The sequence below is a fragment of the Myotis nattereri genome (assembly GCF_964212035.1).
Source record: "Myotis nattereri genome assembly, chromosome: 1".
In the NCBI taxonomy this organism is placed as follows: Eukaryota; Metazoa; Chordata; class Mammalia; order Chiroptera; family Vespertilionidae; genus Myotis; species Myotis nattereri.
Window position 1 is genome coordinate 110,774,232 of NC_138075.1, and position 16,666 is coordinate 110,790,897.

At 54.2% G+C, this 16,666-nt stretch overlaps 1 protein-coding gene across 1 annotated transcript in view; it reads right to left on the minus strand.

Annotated features, from left to right (window-relative positions):
• CCDC33 (coiled-coil domain containing 33) overlaps window positions 1–12,036 on the minus strand; it is a gene marked incomplete at its 5' end in the record, with an annotated part of 98,990 nt that extends 86,954 nt beyond the window's left edge. Inside the window, 2 exons of the mRNA XM_081101617.1 lie at window positions 5,306–5,469; window positions 12,016–12,036. Coding sequence (XP_080957743.1) covers window positions 5,306–5,469; window positions 12,016–12,036 — 185 coding nt within the window. The remainder of the gene's footprint in view (window positions 1–5,305; window positions 5,470–12,015) is intronic.
• Window positions 12,037–16,666: the final 4,630 nt, after the last annotated feature.

Here is a 16,666-nt window from a genome sequence, read left to right on the forward strand (position 1 = left end):
CCTCCAGGATACCCCTCACCCCCAGGAGATCCCTCACCCCCAGGATACTCCTCACCCCCAGGATACCCCTCACCTCCAGGATACCCCTCACCCCCAGGATACCCATCACCCCCAGGATACCCCTCACCCCCAGGATACCCTTCACCCCCATGATACCCCTCACCCCCAGGATACCCCTCACCCCCAGGATACCCATCACCTCCAGGATACCCCTCACCCCCAGGATACTCCTCACCACCAGGATACCCCTCACCTCCAGGATACCCCTCACCTCCGCGTCACTCTTTATCATCAGCATCTCCCCATTTGGCTCTGCCATCTCCACATTCCTTTGAAGCTGGCTCCCCGGTGAGGTATTCAGGACTGAGAGGTGAAATAACTTTCCCAAAGTCACAGAGAAAGCTAGAAATGGGGCCAGATTCACTCATTCACTTGCTTACTCATTCATTCAATATTTGTTGACAGCTTCTTATGTTCCAGATACTGTGTTGAATAGTAGGGATTGGATGGTGAACAAAACAGACCTGGTGGTTGCTTATGGAACTAGTGGGGCACAATGTGGGAGGCACTGAGGAAGAGTAAGCCAATAATCACATAAAAGCACACAAGACACGAAACTATAATAAGTGGGGAGGATTTAGCCTGGCCTGGGAAGTTTGGGAGGGCTTTCTTGAGGAGATGATGACTAAGCTGAGATCCAATGAGGGGAGGAGGGAAAGGAAGAATGTTCTGAGGGAGGGAGTATGCAAAGGCCTGGAGTGGGAGGAAACAGTGTCTGCTCAGAGAACAGAGAGATGTCTGGAGTGGCTGGAGCAGAGAGTGTGTGTGTGTGTGTGTGTGTGTGTGTGTGTGGGCGGCGGGGGGGGGGGGGGGGGTGTGGGGGGGGTTATATTAAGGGGCCAGCAAAGATACATGCATGCTGGGCCTAGAATCCTCTTTATTCTGGGAGCAATGAGAAGTCATTGGAGGGTTCGAAGAATGAGTTCCTTCAGTAGTGTGGTCCCATGGTATCAAATAGCAACCTGCCTTTGAAGGGGGTTTGAAGAGGGGCAAGTACCAAGAGCAGAAGAATAATCTAGTAGCCTAAGGTGGTGGAGCTGATGGAGAGAAGCAGCAAAGACAAGGTAGGAGAGAAATGACACAGCTGGGTGATGGATTAAATGGGGTGAGAGAATGTGATTTGATACCAGGGTGAGGATGAGATCATGTGAGAGTATAGAGAAAGAAGAGCAAGTGAGGGTTGAACCCTGGGGCAGGTCAACATTTAGTGCCAGGAAGAAGAGATAAAGGGGTGGTGCACAGAGAGGAAAATAAGAGAGGAGGCATTTTGGAAACCAGGAAAATAAAGGGCTTCAAGTAGAATGAGTGGTCATGAGGGGCTAATGCCCCAGAGAGATCACAAAAGGTAAGATGACTGTTGGATATAGGGTCAGGCATGACGGTCACTGGTGACTTTAGAGAAAGCTGTTTCAGTGGAGAAGTAGGGTCAGATTGGAAGCAGGCCAATGGCTCAGATGGAAAGAGGCAGAACCTCAAGATGAGCCAAGTGGACCTATTGGCCTGGAAGATGCATCTTATTACTAGACTAGAGGCCTGGTGCACAAATTCGTGCATGGGTAGGGTCCCTCGGGGTGGCCTGTGGGGATCGGACCCCAGCTTGTGCCCCCAGGCTCGCAGCCCCAGCTTGTGCCCCCAGCCTCGCAGCCCTGCAGCCCTGCCTGGCACCCTGCCTGGCGCTAACTCCTCACCTGCTCCACCATCCCACCTGCGGGGTAATCAATCGGGGTGGGAGGGGGGCCACCTGGCTCCCTCAGTGCCTGGGAGCTGGGTGGCTCCCCCCCCGCCACTGGTCGCCATCTGCAGGGTGATTGGCAGGGCAATTGGGGCCCCCACTTGCACTCGCCTTAGCTTGGTGCCGCCTGTTTACCTGCTCCACCATCCTGCCACAGTCCTGCTCTTGGGGGCCCAACGGGGCTGGCAGCGCCTTCACTGCCTTCCACTGCCAGCACTGCATTGTGGATGCCCGTCATGTTCTGCACCGCCCCCTGGTGATCAGCGCACGTCATAGCGAGTGGCAAGGGAACAATTTGCATATTAGGCTTTTATTATATAGGACTAGAGGCCTGGTGCATGAAATTCATGCACTGGGGGGGGGGGGGGGGAAGTGTCCCTCAGCCCAGTCTGCAGCCTCTCCAATCTGGGACCCCTCGGGGGATGTCTGACTGCAGTTTAGGCCTGATCCCAGCCTAAACAGGCGGTTGGACATCCCTCTCACAATCCAGGACTGCTGGCTCTCAACCACTTGCCTACCTGCCTGCCTGCCTGATTGCCCCTAACCGCTTTTGCCTGCCAGATTGATCACCCCCTAACCACTCCCCTGCCAGCCTGATCAATGCCTAACTGCTCCCCTGCTGGCCTGGTCACCCCCAAATGCCCTCCCCTGCAGGCCTGGTCCCCCCCCCAACTCCCCTCCCCTGCAGGCCTGGTCACCCCCAACTGCCCTCCCCTGCAGGCCTGGTCACCCCCAACTGCCCTCCCCTGCAGGCCTGGTCCCCCCCGCCCAACTCCCCTCCCCTGCAGGCCTGGTCACCCCCAACTGCCCTCCCCTGCAGGCCTGGCCCCCCACAACTGCCTTCCCTTGCAGGCCTGGTCTCTCCCAACTGCCCTCCCCTGCAGGCCTAGTCCCCGACAACTGCCCTCCCCTGCCGGTCATCTTGTGGTGGCCATCTTGTGACCACATGGGGGTGGCCAACTTGTATGAGGGTGTGATGGTCAATTTGCATATTACCTCTTTATTAGATAGGATGGCTCAAGGCTGGAGCCTGCATAGTGGTAAAGAGGCCACATGCCAAACTAGGGAGGTTCCTTCTTAGGACCTGAACCCTCACCAACTCTCGTTTAGTGGGCTAATGAATGAGTAGCTTGGGCCCTTGTGCTTCAACCCCAACTCCACCCCCTATCACCATGGGCCTGCCTGCTGGGATGCAGCAAACCCAGAGCGGAGGGCAGAACTGGCAGACACAGGAATCCCGTGTCCCACCTCCAATCTGAGATGAGACAGGTGGGATGGCAGAGAGCGGAAACTAAGCCAGAAGACCAAGCTGAAGGCAGCAGAAAACACAGGCAACAGAAAGATAAGAAAAAATATTTTGAAAGAATATGAAATTATGTTTAATATATATTAATATACTATTTACTATTAGTCAATATATAAAATATATGTAATATATATTTTAAGCATCAAAATTCTCATCATGAGAAAAATAAAAACACTAGTGGACTAAGTAATGCTCATTGTAGGTATGCATTTTACTGTTTTGAATCAGACATACGGGGATACCATGTTCTTTTCAGGGCTTAGGGCTTCTGGAGCTGGGGGCTCAAACTGAAGCCCTTTTCATGTCCCACCAGCTGGGTCTTCCTTCTCTGAAGCCCTCCCTTTGCTTCATTTGCATCTCATTAGCACCTTGGGCAGGCGTAGCCTAGCCGCCAGGAGGCCTGGAACGCAGCTCCCTGCCCCCTCCCTGGGTGCTGAAGGGTGCAGCTAGGCGCTCCTCCCGCCCCCACACCCCACACCCGAGCTCCAGCCCAGCACAGCTCCAACTGAGCGTTCCCATGGCAACCGGGTGAAGGCGCAGGTCGTGATGCCTGTGGAGGAGCAGCGGGCCGCCCAGCTTCCCCCCCCCCCACCCCCCACCCCCCACCCCCCGCCCCTTGCCGCCGGGCTGGATTGGTGATAGGCAGGGCCTCAATCTCCCTAGATGATGGGCGATAATTGGTTTATGGAAATAGCTGAGCAGAGACCGAAAGCTCCCTGCCAAGCCCTCTCTCTGCCACCTGTCCTTCCTCTCCACAGAAATGGAGCTGGGGGAGGAGAGGGCCTGGGAGCTGGCAGGTGGGGATGGGGCTTTTGAGACAAGCAAGTGTTTCACCTGTTGGTCTCCAGCCCACCGTCTAGCCTTCTTTCACTCTATGGGGTGCAGTAGTTGTTGTTATAGTGACCTGGTGTTTGCTTTAGTTGCTCTTTGGCCTCTTAAGTCTGTGCTCAGGCTTATGCTAGGTGCATTGTCAGAGAAATGTTCCCTGTCCTGGGGAACCCTAGTTTGGGAAACAGAGGAGCAGCACTTTTTTACATAAAGTGCATCTGACTGGTTTGATACTGCTGTGGCCTCCAGAGATGGGAGAGCTCAACTTTGGCAGCTGCCAGAGTTGAGGAGGCAGCATGAGCAAGGCTTTGAAGGTGGGATTTCAGCAGGTGTTGGGGAGAAGGCTGGGCAGGCACTTTCCAAAAGAAAATGTGCAGAAAAGCCAATAGGCAGGCACTGAATGATGCTGTTATTGGTGGAGGAGGGGAGGTGGAGGGAGGTATAGCAGGAGGCCCTGGTGGCTCTTAGTTTCTACAGAAGGAGCTAAGGCAGTGGTTCTCAACCTTCTGGCCCTTTAAATACAGTTCCTCATGTTGTGACCCAACCATAAAATTATTTTCGTTGCTACTTCATAACTGTAATGTTGCTACTGTTGTGAATCGTAATGCAAATATCTGATATGCAGGATGGTCTTAGGAGACCCCTGAGAACCGCTGGGCTAAGGGATGGCAAACATGGGGGCGGGGGCGGGGGAAGCATGCAGAGTGCTTTATAATCAAGATTGAGCAGATGTCCAACATCCATATGGAAGGTTGGCTGGATGGAGACTCTGTAGCCCTTTGATGCCATTCTGAGAGAAGTGAGGTCCATGAGCTTGGCAGCAGACATGGCATGGCAGGCCTCGCTCGGATATCAAGCTATGAGAAGTGTGTACCCTGACTGCAGCTAGCTGGAGGGGATATGGCAGTGCATTAAAAGACAAGAACTAGAGAAGTCCCCATGATCGAAATGACCAGAGAGTAGGGGGGCCAAGGAGGAGGATGGTAGGATGGGGCACCGAGAGTCTGGGAGAGGTAAGGCCCGGGACTTCTCCTTCCTTTGACCACCCTCACCCCTCACTGAGCCTAGCCCAGGCCTCTGCATCCGGGGGCCTTGCCCCTAAGGTCAGGTGGTGTCCAAGCCCAGCCCAGTGAATTATGGGATCAAGGAGTGGCCTGCCCTTTCTTCCCTAGCCCTGGCGAGCACCTTCCATGCAGCAGGAAGATGCCAGGCCTCACATTTGCAGAGTCACCCAGCCCCTGTGTGATGCACACTTGGCGTTCCCTCTGGGTATCACAGTCCAAGCCCCAAAGCTTTGGGTGCTCGTATTCTAAATAACCACACTCTGGTTTCTGCTCCAGTGGGCACCAGGCCCCGACCCACTCTCAGCAGCTACTTACACTGCTACGTAGGGCCACGGCTCAGAGCCATCTTTGCAGGCAGGGAGGTTGGTGGCCCCATGGAGGGTGACCGTGATAGTCTCCTTATTAGAAGGAGACAGGTGGCTGGTGACAGATTCCACAGGCTGGGTGGTGTTTGGGGAGTCTTCTGGGCCCTTGGCGACCTGTGGAGAGAGCCAGGGCTGAGTGGCCTCTTCTTACTGCCTCCTGGTACCTCTTATCCTCTCATATCTCCTCTCCAAGTAGCCATTTCCCTCTATCACTCTCCTATCCAGTCTGTAACTATGGTTCCCAAAGGAACCCATTTTCTCCCTACCTCTGCAACACAGCTCACATCTCTCCCAGTTTCCCTCCTGCCTCTCCCCAGGTCCTGGATCCATCATTTCTTGCAGAATGAGAGAGGCCACCCCACCTTTCAAGTCCAGTCCCACCTCCAAGCCCTGACTTTTGCAGGAACCTGTCTGTCATACTCCTCCTGCTTCTGAGGTCCTAGCAGTTGACCTTCTTCTGTCTCTCCTGTAACCCCACCCAGTCCACCTCAGGTCCCCCTGTGCACTGCACTGCACAGTTTACAAAGCTTATCCGTGGAGCCACCCAATGCTTTAATGAAGATGAATGATTTGTCTGTCCCAGATGCCTGGTCTATCTTCAGCCCAGAGAACCCCGTGGACCAGGAAGGAGGAGAGAGGTGCCTACCCACATGTGGCCTCCTGGACTGGTTGCCCCAAGCAACTCATATGCAAGGGTTCAATAACTCAATAGTTTGTGGATTCATGGCCCAAATGATCATGGTGATGAGAGCTGCTGAGAGGAGACAAAAGCCACAGATTGGGGCAGTCAGGGAAGGCAGCTGGAAGAAGAGGCCTTAAAGGGTTGTGAGAATACGTGTGGGTGAAGCAGGGAGGACAAGCGGGAAAGCAGAACAGTGGAGCTGAGGCAGCTGAGTGGGAGGGGGCAGAGCATTCTGAGACCCAGGGCAGGCTCAGAGTGTCTCTGGAGGCTTCAGGGAGTCACAGGATGTGGCAGAGCCGGGCATTTATGGGTGAATAAACAAGAAAGCATTTAAGAATCAAGTGAAACACTGGGGTGGGGAGGGTGTGGACATGGGGCTGCTGTGACTTGGGTATCTGGGTCCTCTCCCTGCACTGAACCACTGACGCTCTCCCAGTGCCTGGAACTGACATTGACACAGTTGACCCAGATTAACCTGGCAGGAGGCCACCCCACCCTTCCTCTCTCTTGCTTATTGATTGGCACCAGCTGATGTGAGGGGCCTTCTGTCTGGGAGAGAGGAACAGTGGACCTCTTCAGGTTGGAGATGGGGCACTAGGGGGCCACTGGGAGCTGACCCTCTTATCTGGAAAACTCAGCTTATCAAAGCCTGCATTTCTGGGCAGCCTGGTAAGGTGGGGGAGTCTTCAGAAAGGGGGGGTCTGTGGAGACCATTGAGAACAATGATCTATTACATAGAGGGGAGGCTGGGGGTCTGGTCCTGGGTGGGCTTTGTGCTGCAGCAGCCCCGGCAGGGTGGGTACTCTGGCTCTGTCCTGATACGTATCAGGAGAGCTGGGTTTAAACCCCAAATCAGTCATTTCTGAGAGCCATTTTCCCCAACTGGACAATGAGGGCTGGAACCAGCCTGCCTGGAACCCACCCGGCTTCCTATGTGATGGCCCAGGTGCCCACACACTGTTTCCACCCTGAGCCTGGGGTCCCAGGCGCAGTGGCTCCTGGTTTCTGGAAGCCTCTAGACTAGGGAACAGGAAGAGCTGTTACTGCATTCAGTTCTCACAATGGTGGTGTGGGGTGACCACATACATGAGCCCCGAGGTACTCCAATCTGTCAGCATGTCCTGCCAGCCCTACCTTCAAACCATGTCTAGAATCGGACCCCTTCTCACGGTCTGCACTTCCAGCACTGAGGCCCAAAGCAATGGATTTCTGTATTTGATTCTTAATAGCTTTCTTGTTCCCCTCTGACTGTCTTCTGCCCTGCCCACCTCACAGAGCAGCCAGAATAAATCTTTACAGATTTCGAACCGACCACATCACTCCTCTGCTCAAATCCTGCAGCAGCTCCTCACTTCACTCAGGGCCTCACAGTACTGTAAGGACCTGGGGGCTCGGGCAGGGGAAACGGACCTCACCTCATCCTGAGGCCCTTGGCCACTCACTCGAGCCACACTAGCCTCCTGGAGGTCTCTCGCACACACCCAGGTGACTCCTGCCTCACCGCCTTTTCCCTGGCCGTCCCTCCCAGGCATGCTCTTCCCTATATGCCCATCCCTGTGGCTTGCTCCCTTACTTCTTGCAGGTCTGACTTACTATCCAAAAGGCCTTCCTGGTACAGGCTGGATCCTGGCCTAACACGATGCCTAATTAGGAGGTGAGAATCCTATCCGCAGCCCCCGAAGTGCCAGCCCTACCAAGAGATCTCGCCCCTTCTTCTGACTGAGGCAACTCCCACCTCAGGACCCAGCAGGCCCCATCACTGTCTGAAGGGTTGTTGAGCTACCTCTCCTCCCCCCCACTATTCCTCTTCCAGGCCAGGATTGGAAGAGGGGGAGGGAGGTCAGCAGAAGGGACCCCTGCCCCATGGAGGGGAGAGGAGTGGGAACAGCCACAGAGCCACCATAGTCTGAGATGCTGCCTATCCAAGGTTCCACCCTCACGGCTACCCCATAGCCCCTCTCCCCTTCCCCTCCCCCCCACACTCCCTAGCAGGTTTGCTGTTCTGGTTTGGTGGTGTAAAAGCAATATACTAGCTTGGGGGTCCAGAGACCTACGTTTTAGCTCGGCTCTGCCCCCAGCTCTCTGCACCACCTCTCTGAGCCTTAATTTTCCCACCTGGTCAATGGGTAAATCTGGAATGGCTTATAATGCAGTCTTCCCAGTAATTAGCCTAAGGTTCCTGCAATGAGGTCAGGAGAGCCAACTAATATCTCTCCCACCCCCAGATTCCTAAGAGCAGCCTATGACGGTGGCCCCAGCACCCTTGTTGCTGTGGGGGTACAGGGCCTGTCAAAAGTTCCCCATGGCCCCAGAAATGAGGGCCCAGCTGAGTGGCAGTTGCCTAAGAGCTCTCACTGACTACCTGGCAACCCCAGAGCCCAGCCAGGCATTTTGCAGACCAGACCTTAAGTTGTGCCCCCTCCCTATCCTCTCCTTCCTCTGCCTCTGCTGTGCCTCGCCCTGGGGACGTAAAGCTTGCAGGGGTTTGGGAGAGAACTGCTTGTGCTTCACTCTGGGCATGAGGCCAACTACCAGGTGGTGCCTGGTGCTGAGGCCTGCGGGCACATGCCCACTGGGCAGTCTGAGCCCAGGGCCAGGGAGCCCTGAGGCCAGGTGGGAGGCCACGAAGGGTGCTGGTGGCCCAACCTTTCTGCCTTCCCTGCTTCAGGAACAATGTCCTCTCTCTACCCCCATCCTCCCTGGCATACACTGAAGAAATTATCAGGGAAAAGAAAATGCACGTGCTGAGTTATATGTCAGGGAGCAAAGTAAACCGTGGGTGATGATGAAATCTCTCTCAGTCTCAGGTCTCACAGACCCATCATGGGTGTGAGATGAATGAACCCTGGGGAGGGAGTTCACTTCCTGAATATACTTCCTATAGGCTGATGGCAGAGCTGGGTACTGCCATTAGCTTACTCTCCATTGGTTAGCCCCCAACATGGCTGGGGTGCAGATAGGGTCTTGGTCAGCATACAAAGCAGCCCTCTCAGCTCCTCTACCAGGGCCTGGCATGCAGCTAGCTCAGAAGGTTCTAATACCAATACCTAATAAGCCAGGATTAGCCTGCAAATGTCCCGAGGGACCAGGGGCTGCCTATTTTGGGATGTATGTGCTGTGGGGAGGAGACAAGGGTGGGAGTAGGAAGACTGCACCAACAGTGAAGGAATTCATGGCTGGTTGCTTTAGCTTCCAGGGCTGGGGCTTAAATTGGCCCTGGTGGGGAGCCAGATCCTTCTGTTCCTCCAGATCCTGCCCGCTGCCACCCCTCTGCCCCAGCAATCTGGGCGGCAGGAAGCTCAGTTACACCTCCAGAAGGGCCCTGCATCTGAAAGCCAGGGGCCAGAGGAGGGATCGCTGGCCTGGGAGACATGAGGTCTGACTGCCTCTGATCAGTAATTTGGACAAATTATTAGACTCCAGGAGCCTCAGCTTCTCCAGTTGTATCACAAGGGCTTTGAGTTGAAAGTGGTTCCTCATGTTCCTTCTATGTGCAGCCTCTAAACTCGCCTGGGAGTCACAGTGGCCACGAAGGCTCTTTCATAGTTGAGGAAGCAGGCGCCGGGCCTTGGGACAGGAAGCTCTTGCACTTGCACCAAGGCGCACAGCAGAGCTCATGGGCAGAGCTGGAATGGGAACGGGGTCTGTCCGCCTGCACTCTCTGCTGTCCCTGCTCTGCGCTGCCAGCCTTCTTCGGGTATAACCTGCTCTCACTGGACCACAACGTATCCATACACCTTCAGGCTCATAACCCCAGTAGCCAGCACTCATTGGCACTAGCAAGAAGTTGTGGTGTTTGGAGAAGGAGAGCCTTTTTAAAAGATGACACAAAAGTCAGAAATAAAGAGAAGGATTAATAGATTCGGTAACTAAAAAAAAAATCTATACCAACTTCTACAATGGTCCAAATTTCACCATAATACAAAGAAAGGACAAACAGGAGAAAATACTTGCAATTTATATAAATGTATGAATATCCCTAATACACAAAGAACTCTGAAATCTATAAGCATCTCTGCCTTGAGTGGAGGATTCACCAAAGAAGAAATATGAACATGTAATATTATATATACATTATGAACATCCTTACAGGGGATTCTGTTTCCTAAAGCTGTGAGTCAAATAAATCCAGCTCTTCCTCGGGGCATTCTTCCTTCCACCCACATTTCCTGAATCTCCCCTTCCTCCCTCATTCAGCTCAGGTGGGCAGGTGGCAATGAGCTTCAGGAACCAGTTAGCAGCTCAGGGCCCCCAGGTCAGGCCAGCCTGGTGCCTGGTGACTGGTGCCTAGTGCGTGACTTACCAGAAGGAGGCTTAAAGGGGGAGGGTGTGGTCAAAGAGAGGAGCCAGCTGTGAGTACAGGGCACCAGGAACCACAGACACTGAAGTCAAGGGTAACCTACATATATAAAGCCTAATATGCAAATTGTCCCCATGGGAGTTCAACCAGGACACCGATCGCTTGCTATGATGTGTGCTGAACACCAGGGGGCAGCGCAGAACAAAGGAAGGCCCTAGCTGGCAGCCAAAGGCCCTGATCGGTCCTGAGTGCCAGCCAGGCCAAGAAGTCCTACCCATGTGTGAATTTTGTGCACCAGGCCTCTAGTCTATATATATAAAAAACCAGCGACCAGAACACCGTACCGTAACGACCAGTTGCTATGATGCCCACTGTGGCCAGTGAACTGGCCCAATCGGGGCGGGGGCCGGCCAGCCACCCCCTCCACCGCCAATCCCCCCCTGTGGCCCATCCCCCCTGGCTGGCCCCGCCCCTGATTGGACGGCCCTGCCCCTGATCACCCCCTCACCCCAATAGGGGGTGGGGCTGGCCAACCACCTGAAGCTCCTCCCCCCCAGCCTGCCCCGCCCCTGATTGCCCCCCCCCCCCCCACTTCGACCAGGGGCAGGGCTGGCTGGCCAACCACCCATGGCCTCTCCCCCAGGCTGCTGGCCTCTGATCAGCTCCCCCACCCTGATCGGCTCACAGCCCCTCCCCCCAGCCAGCCCAACCCTGATCAGGCCCCAGTCAGGGCAGGCCAACTTCCTGCCATCTCCTCCTCCTGATAGGCCTGGCCAGACCCCACTTGTGCACAAATTGGTGCACTGGGCCTCTAGTAGAGTATAAACCACATTGAGGCCTGGGCACTCCTAGCTATTTGGTTCATTTGACCTAAGAGTGTAGCTATGAAGAGGATGTTTCCAAGTTAGCAAATACCTGTGTGCCTTGGCCTTAGCTCTTTCTGTCACCCCTGTTGGTAAGTGACACTTCAAAGGCATGGGTTCAACCTTACCAGTTAGCAGACGGTAGGGGAGCCCTGACATGGAACTATTTGCCTTTCTTCCCACTGAGATTCTAGTCTAGGCAGGGTAGTGCTGCTCTCTCACGGCTATTTATTAAGCACCTACTATGTATCAGGCACTATTCTGAGTACTGGGGATAGAGCAGTGACAGAAATAGACAAAAATTCCTTCTTTCCAGGAATTGGAGTCCCTGTGACCTGGGGCAGGGGCTGGGCCAGGGCTGGGAGGGTGTGGTAGTGGGGCATGAGCACTGAAAGGGGAGCAGCCTGGGAAACCCCTGGAAGAGCTTGAAGGGTGATGGTGAGCCATCTCCTTGGGCTCCCTGAGCCTCTGTGACCCCAGCAACAAGAAGGCAGAAACTCCTTTCCAGATGTGGAGGGTGAGACAGGCAGTTCAAGCTACATCTCACTCTGGGTCATGGGGAGACAGGCAGAAATCACCAGGTAAGTGCAGTAGGGCTTGATAACACTGAGCACGCCACCTTTCAGATCCACCTGGCCCGAGTATAGGACACCTAATCTGGAAGAGCCACCGAGATCACCTCAGTCCCCATTTCACAGCTGCGAAGACTGAGGCAGAGAAGGAAAGTATCTGTTATGATTTGGGAAAAAACACACAAGGGACTTGGAAGAGAAGATGAATACATGTGGTGCATGGCCCATGCCCCCAGGCCTCACCTTCTCCTTCTCCAGGTCCATCCTCTTGGGGGCAGCAGTGTTTGGTCTTGTTTAACAATCTCAGCGACCAGGATCTGGTGTTGGTGGGGGATCAGGCATCAGTCCTCTCTGGCACCTTAAGAGTCTTTCGGGTGGTGAACAGTGTAGAGCATCAGTGTGGTCTTAGGGGTGCTGTATATTGGTCCTGAGACCTCAATGGGGAAAGGAAAGAGGGAGTCAAGGTGGTGGGGGCAGGAGTATGGAGCTTCCTCAGCAGCCAGACATAGTGTGAGTGAAGATGCCGTGGGGAGTCTGGGGCATGGCCAGCTGGCCACGGGTCAACAGCTGGGTAACTGGCTCCTGGCACCCCCAGGAAGATAAAGCCAGGGTGGCCCTCTGTCTGCTCAGACCTGGGAAAGCAGAAAGCCGTTCCACACAGCTGGGTCACCTGGGCAACGCTGTGTGATGTCACAGGGCAAGGCAGAAGTCACACAGAAGTCCAGGTACAGTGGTGGAATCAAGAGCCCTTTTCCCTAATCCTGGAGCTGTGTCCTGCCTGCTCTCTGGAATCCAGTCTTCATCCTTCCTGGTGTGGATACCCCACGCAGACCATCAGTCCACATTCACCAACCACCCTGAGTGCCCAGCCCCTGCTGGTCACACTGCAGGAGAGGAGGAGAAGCTGCCCCCAAGGAACTTGCAACTTGGTTGGTGAAACAGCTATTTCTTTTAAGAAATCTGCAGCCATCCTGCCTCTTTGGGTGTCCATAGCTTTTCATTTGTTTACTAGTAATAATAAAAAACACAAAGTTCAAGAGAATGGTTTCCACTTGGAGTGTGGGTGGGAAAGCAGGGGAGAGAATTGGGAATAAGTAGATCTGTTGTTGTCATGTCTCATAGATTGGGTGGTCAGTTAATGGCTGTTCATTATATTATTGAAAATACATTATAAAGAGGACCATGTATGGGTCAGCAGTGGATCTAGGATATGGACCAAGGTTTATGACTTATCCAATTCTGAGCTCCGTAAGAAATTATTACAAATATAACACTTTTTACCTTTGGCACTACCACATGCTTTTCTGTGTGGTGGGATGGCAGAATGAGGATGACTGGCCTTTGGCCTGGAGTGGGTGGGGTCTGTCCCATGGGGGTGAGGTCTGAACTGGACCTCAAAAGATGATCCAGAATCCTGGGCTGGCAACAGTGAGATTTGTGGGTACTGGGTGAGATTGAGAGGTATCTGGGAGATCCCTGTCTCCTGCCTCCTCCTTCTGTCAGCTGTTTTAGACTCACGTTGAAGGTTCTTCCTATCTTCTTTGGTTTGGAGACCAAGAGTAGGCCCACCCTGGCAGCCAGAGGGAGGAGGCCTCCAGCTTCTGCCTCTACCCCTCTACCCCAGCGAGAGAGGCAGGGAGGAAGTGGTTCTTCCCAATTTAGAGACAGAAAAACTGAGGCCTCACCTTTGTTAGAACGGAAAGACCTGCTGAAGTCACCCAGACATTTGGGGATAGAAGCTGGGAGGCCCACTCCCAGTTTTCCTCCTTCCCAGGCCCCTGGCTCCTGGGCAATACTGTCACAATCCAGCATGCACAGAGAGGTCTCCGTGGGTCCTTCGCCAGTCTCCCTAGCTGGCCCCCTTCCTTTCAGTGCTGAAGGCTGCAGCAGCAGGTGGGGACCTGTGCTGCCCCAGCGCCTGCAGGAGCCATTCATGCCCAGCTCAGGGCCAGTGCAGCAGGACCGGGACAGGCCAGCAGGGCACTTAGGGAGCATACTTTAAGAAGGCACTGGCTCTCAGGGCTATGCTACCACACCTTAAGTTCTGTTCCCTGGCCATCTTTCCTGCCTCACTGTGGCTCCTGCCATGCCATGCCGCTCTCCCAGCACCTAAGCAGCTTCCCTAGGGCCACCCTTGGGTTCTGGGCTCTCACCCAGCTGCCCTACCTAGCATCTGAGATTTCTGCTATTGCAGCCCCCAGCGTGGCCTTCCTGCCTAAGAAGATAATGCAGGGGCTGGTTCCAGGCCGTCTGGCTCCAGAGCACCAGTGAGCCCTGCACACTCAGCAGTCATGGGAAGGGGGCCTTCCTACCGCCTCACTCACTGGCTGCCCAGCTTTCTGGACCATGGACCCCTCCCTAGGACACTCACTCCTGTGCTATAATAACCTTCCCCTGGAATTGCTTCCTCCTCACCAGTGAGAGGGCTGGCAGTCTGGGGGCTGAGTGTGGCTTTCCCACTCAACAATACTGGGAACCCAGCTACTCTACCTGCCTCATTCTCCTTCCCCAGGAGTGGCGCTCCGCCTCCCCCAAACAAGGGAAATGAGCCTGCTCCCCAAAAGTCCAGAGGATACTTCTGCTCCCCTGCCCAGGGGCTGGCCCCAAGCTTTGATGACAGGGAGATTCCAGTGTTGAGGGGAAGCAGAGAATGATTGGTCTGGCAGCTAATAGGTAACCCTGCCTCTCCTCCAGCCCCCTCCCTCAGGAGAAAGCACTTGAAGCTGCCTCATTTGGTGGGGCCAGGGGTTAACACAGCCATTACCAGCCCACAGCTGAGGGGAGTGCGGCAAGCTGCCTGGGTCTGAGGCTGGCTCTTGGGAAGGAGGGGTCCTGCTCCTCTCTGGCTTTGCGCTGGACTGGGCAGACCTGTGGGGCCTGGCTTCTGGGGAGGCAGCCCTCTGGCCTCATTGCACGAAGCAAGTTACAGGGAAATGTGTCTCCCAGAGCCCACAAACTCTTTCCCCTTAGTCCTGTCCCGTGCCCTATAACAATGACACTGCCCCCCATTACCCCTCCCTCCCCCACTCTTACACACACACACACACACACACACACACACACACACACACCCTTCCCCATTACTTTCTCTCCATTTCTTTTGAGCAGCTGAATTGGGAAAGGGAAGGGATGAATGAGGTAGGAAACAGTGTGATTTTGCAGCAAATGGCAGTTCACAGCTGTGTGATCTTGGTTCAAAATACTAACCCTCTCTGAGCTTTGGTTCCCTTCCAGTGGCCGGCAAACTCATTAGTCAAGAGCCAAATATCAACAGTACAACGATTGAAATTTCTTTTGAGAGCCAAATTTTTTAAACTTAAACTATATAGGTGGGTACATTGTTATTAACTTAATTAGGGCACTCCTAAGGCTTAGGAAGAGCCACACTCAAGGGGCCAAAGAGCCACAAGTGGCTCGCGAGTCGCAGTTTGCCGGCCACGGCATACAGTTGGGAAATGAGTGCTGCTCTGAGGACTGAATGAGAAAAGGTAGGCAAAGCACTTAGCACTGACATTCAGCCGAGTGCTCCAAAAATGCTTGCTTTGTCCTGCTAAGCAACCTTGGACTTGGCAGGTTCTCCTCAGCAGAAATGGGCCAAACAACATCTGCAGGGTCCGTCTATACATCTTCACCCAGCTCACTGCAGCAGTGAGTGTGGCTGCAAGTTACAGCTGTCTCCTCTCCTCTCACCTGGGGCTGGGTGTCTCCCATTTGTACTATCTCAGACCATTCTCCCTCTTTTCCACCCTGCTCTGGGCCCCTGGAGGCTGACATCAGTGGGTTCTGGTTGGGCTGGGTTTAAGGGAGGGCACACAGGAATCTAGGAGGCTCCCTTCTAGCTGGTTCTTAAGGTTGGCTGGTCCATCTACGACCCAAGGCTAGCCTGCCTGGCAGGCAGCACTCTCCATGCAGCGCCCCCTCAGCTTGTGGTCACTGTTTCTCCTCATGCCTATCCATGCTTAGGGGTAATGAAGGTTTCTCTCATAGCCCCCAGGGTACTGCACTCTTCCTCTTGTTTTTCCTAAACCTCATGCACACAGTCAGCTTTGCAAAGCTTCCCTCTATTAAGCTTCCGTCAAACGACCAAATTTGAATGCCTCCTTTTTCCTACCAGGCCCCCTGACTGATGCACCTGCTGCATGAGCCACTCTCTGCGGCCTGAGATGTCACTTGATGTCCTGGTAGACCACCATCATCATTGCTACCAGCACCTTCACACCTCACTAGCATTTAGTGATCACTTACCATGTGCCAAGCTCTGCACCCACAGTTTTACCTGGAGCCTCATTTAATTCTCACCTTCCTGCTCCCCAGGAGTTACAGTTGCTTCTTATGAAGAAGAAGGAACAGATGTTCTGAGCAATGAAGGGCCTTGCCTAAGCTTTGAAGCAGCAGAGTTGGGATTTGAATCCAGGTCTCCTGGCTCCAGAGCCTGTGATCACCACCACCAAAGCAACCTGCCTTTTTCTTTAATTCCAGGGGAAGGGGTCACATCTCTCCTTCTTCACTCCTGAAACTGGGGCAACTTGGAAAAGGTCAAGTGCAAAGATGAAGACCCCTGGCCTTTTGAATGAGGCTCTGTGACAATGCAGCCCTCAGGCACTAGTGTCAATGGAGAGGGAAGTGGAGCACCTGGAGGTGCAGCTGGCACTCCTGGGCTAGGCCCCTTTAAGCCAGCGCAGAAGCCAGGGTGTCTAGAAGTCATTCTATTCTGAACAAATGGGTGGTGAGTTGTTTGGTGCAGTAACGGTGCCCTGGAGCTATGACTGAGATTCCAGAATGGGAGCTTGCTTCCAGTTGCACTAAGCCCCTTGGATGCAAGCTGCCTGCAGGCTGACTGGACAAGGCGAGGTCCTGGAGGCACTTGAGGGTGGGGGACTGCCCCTCTGCCCCT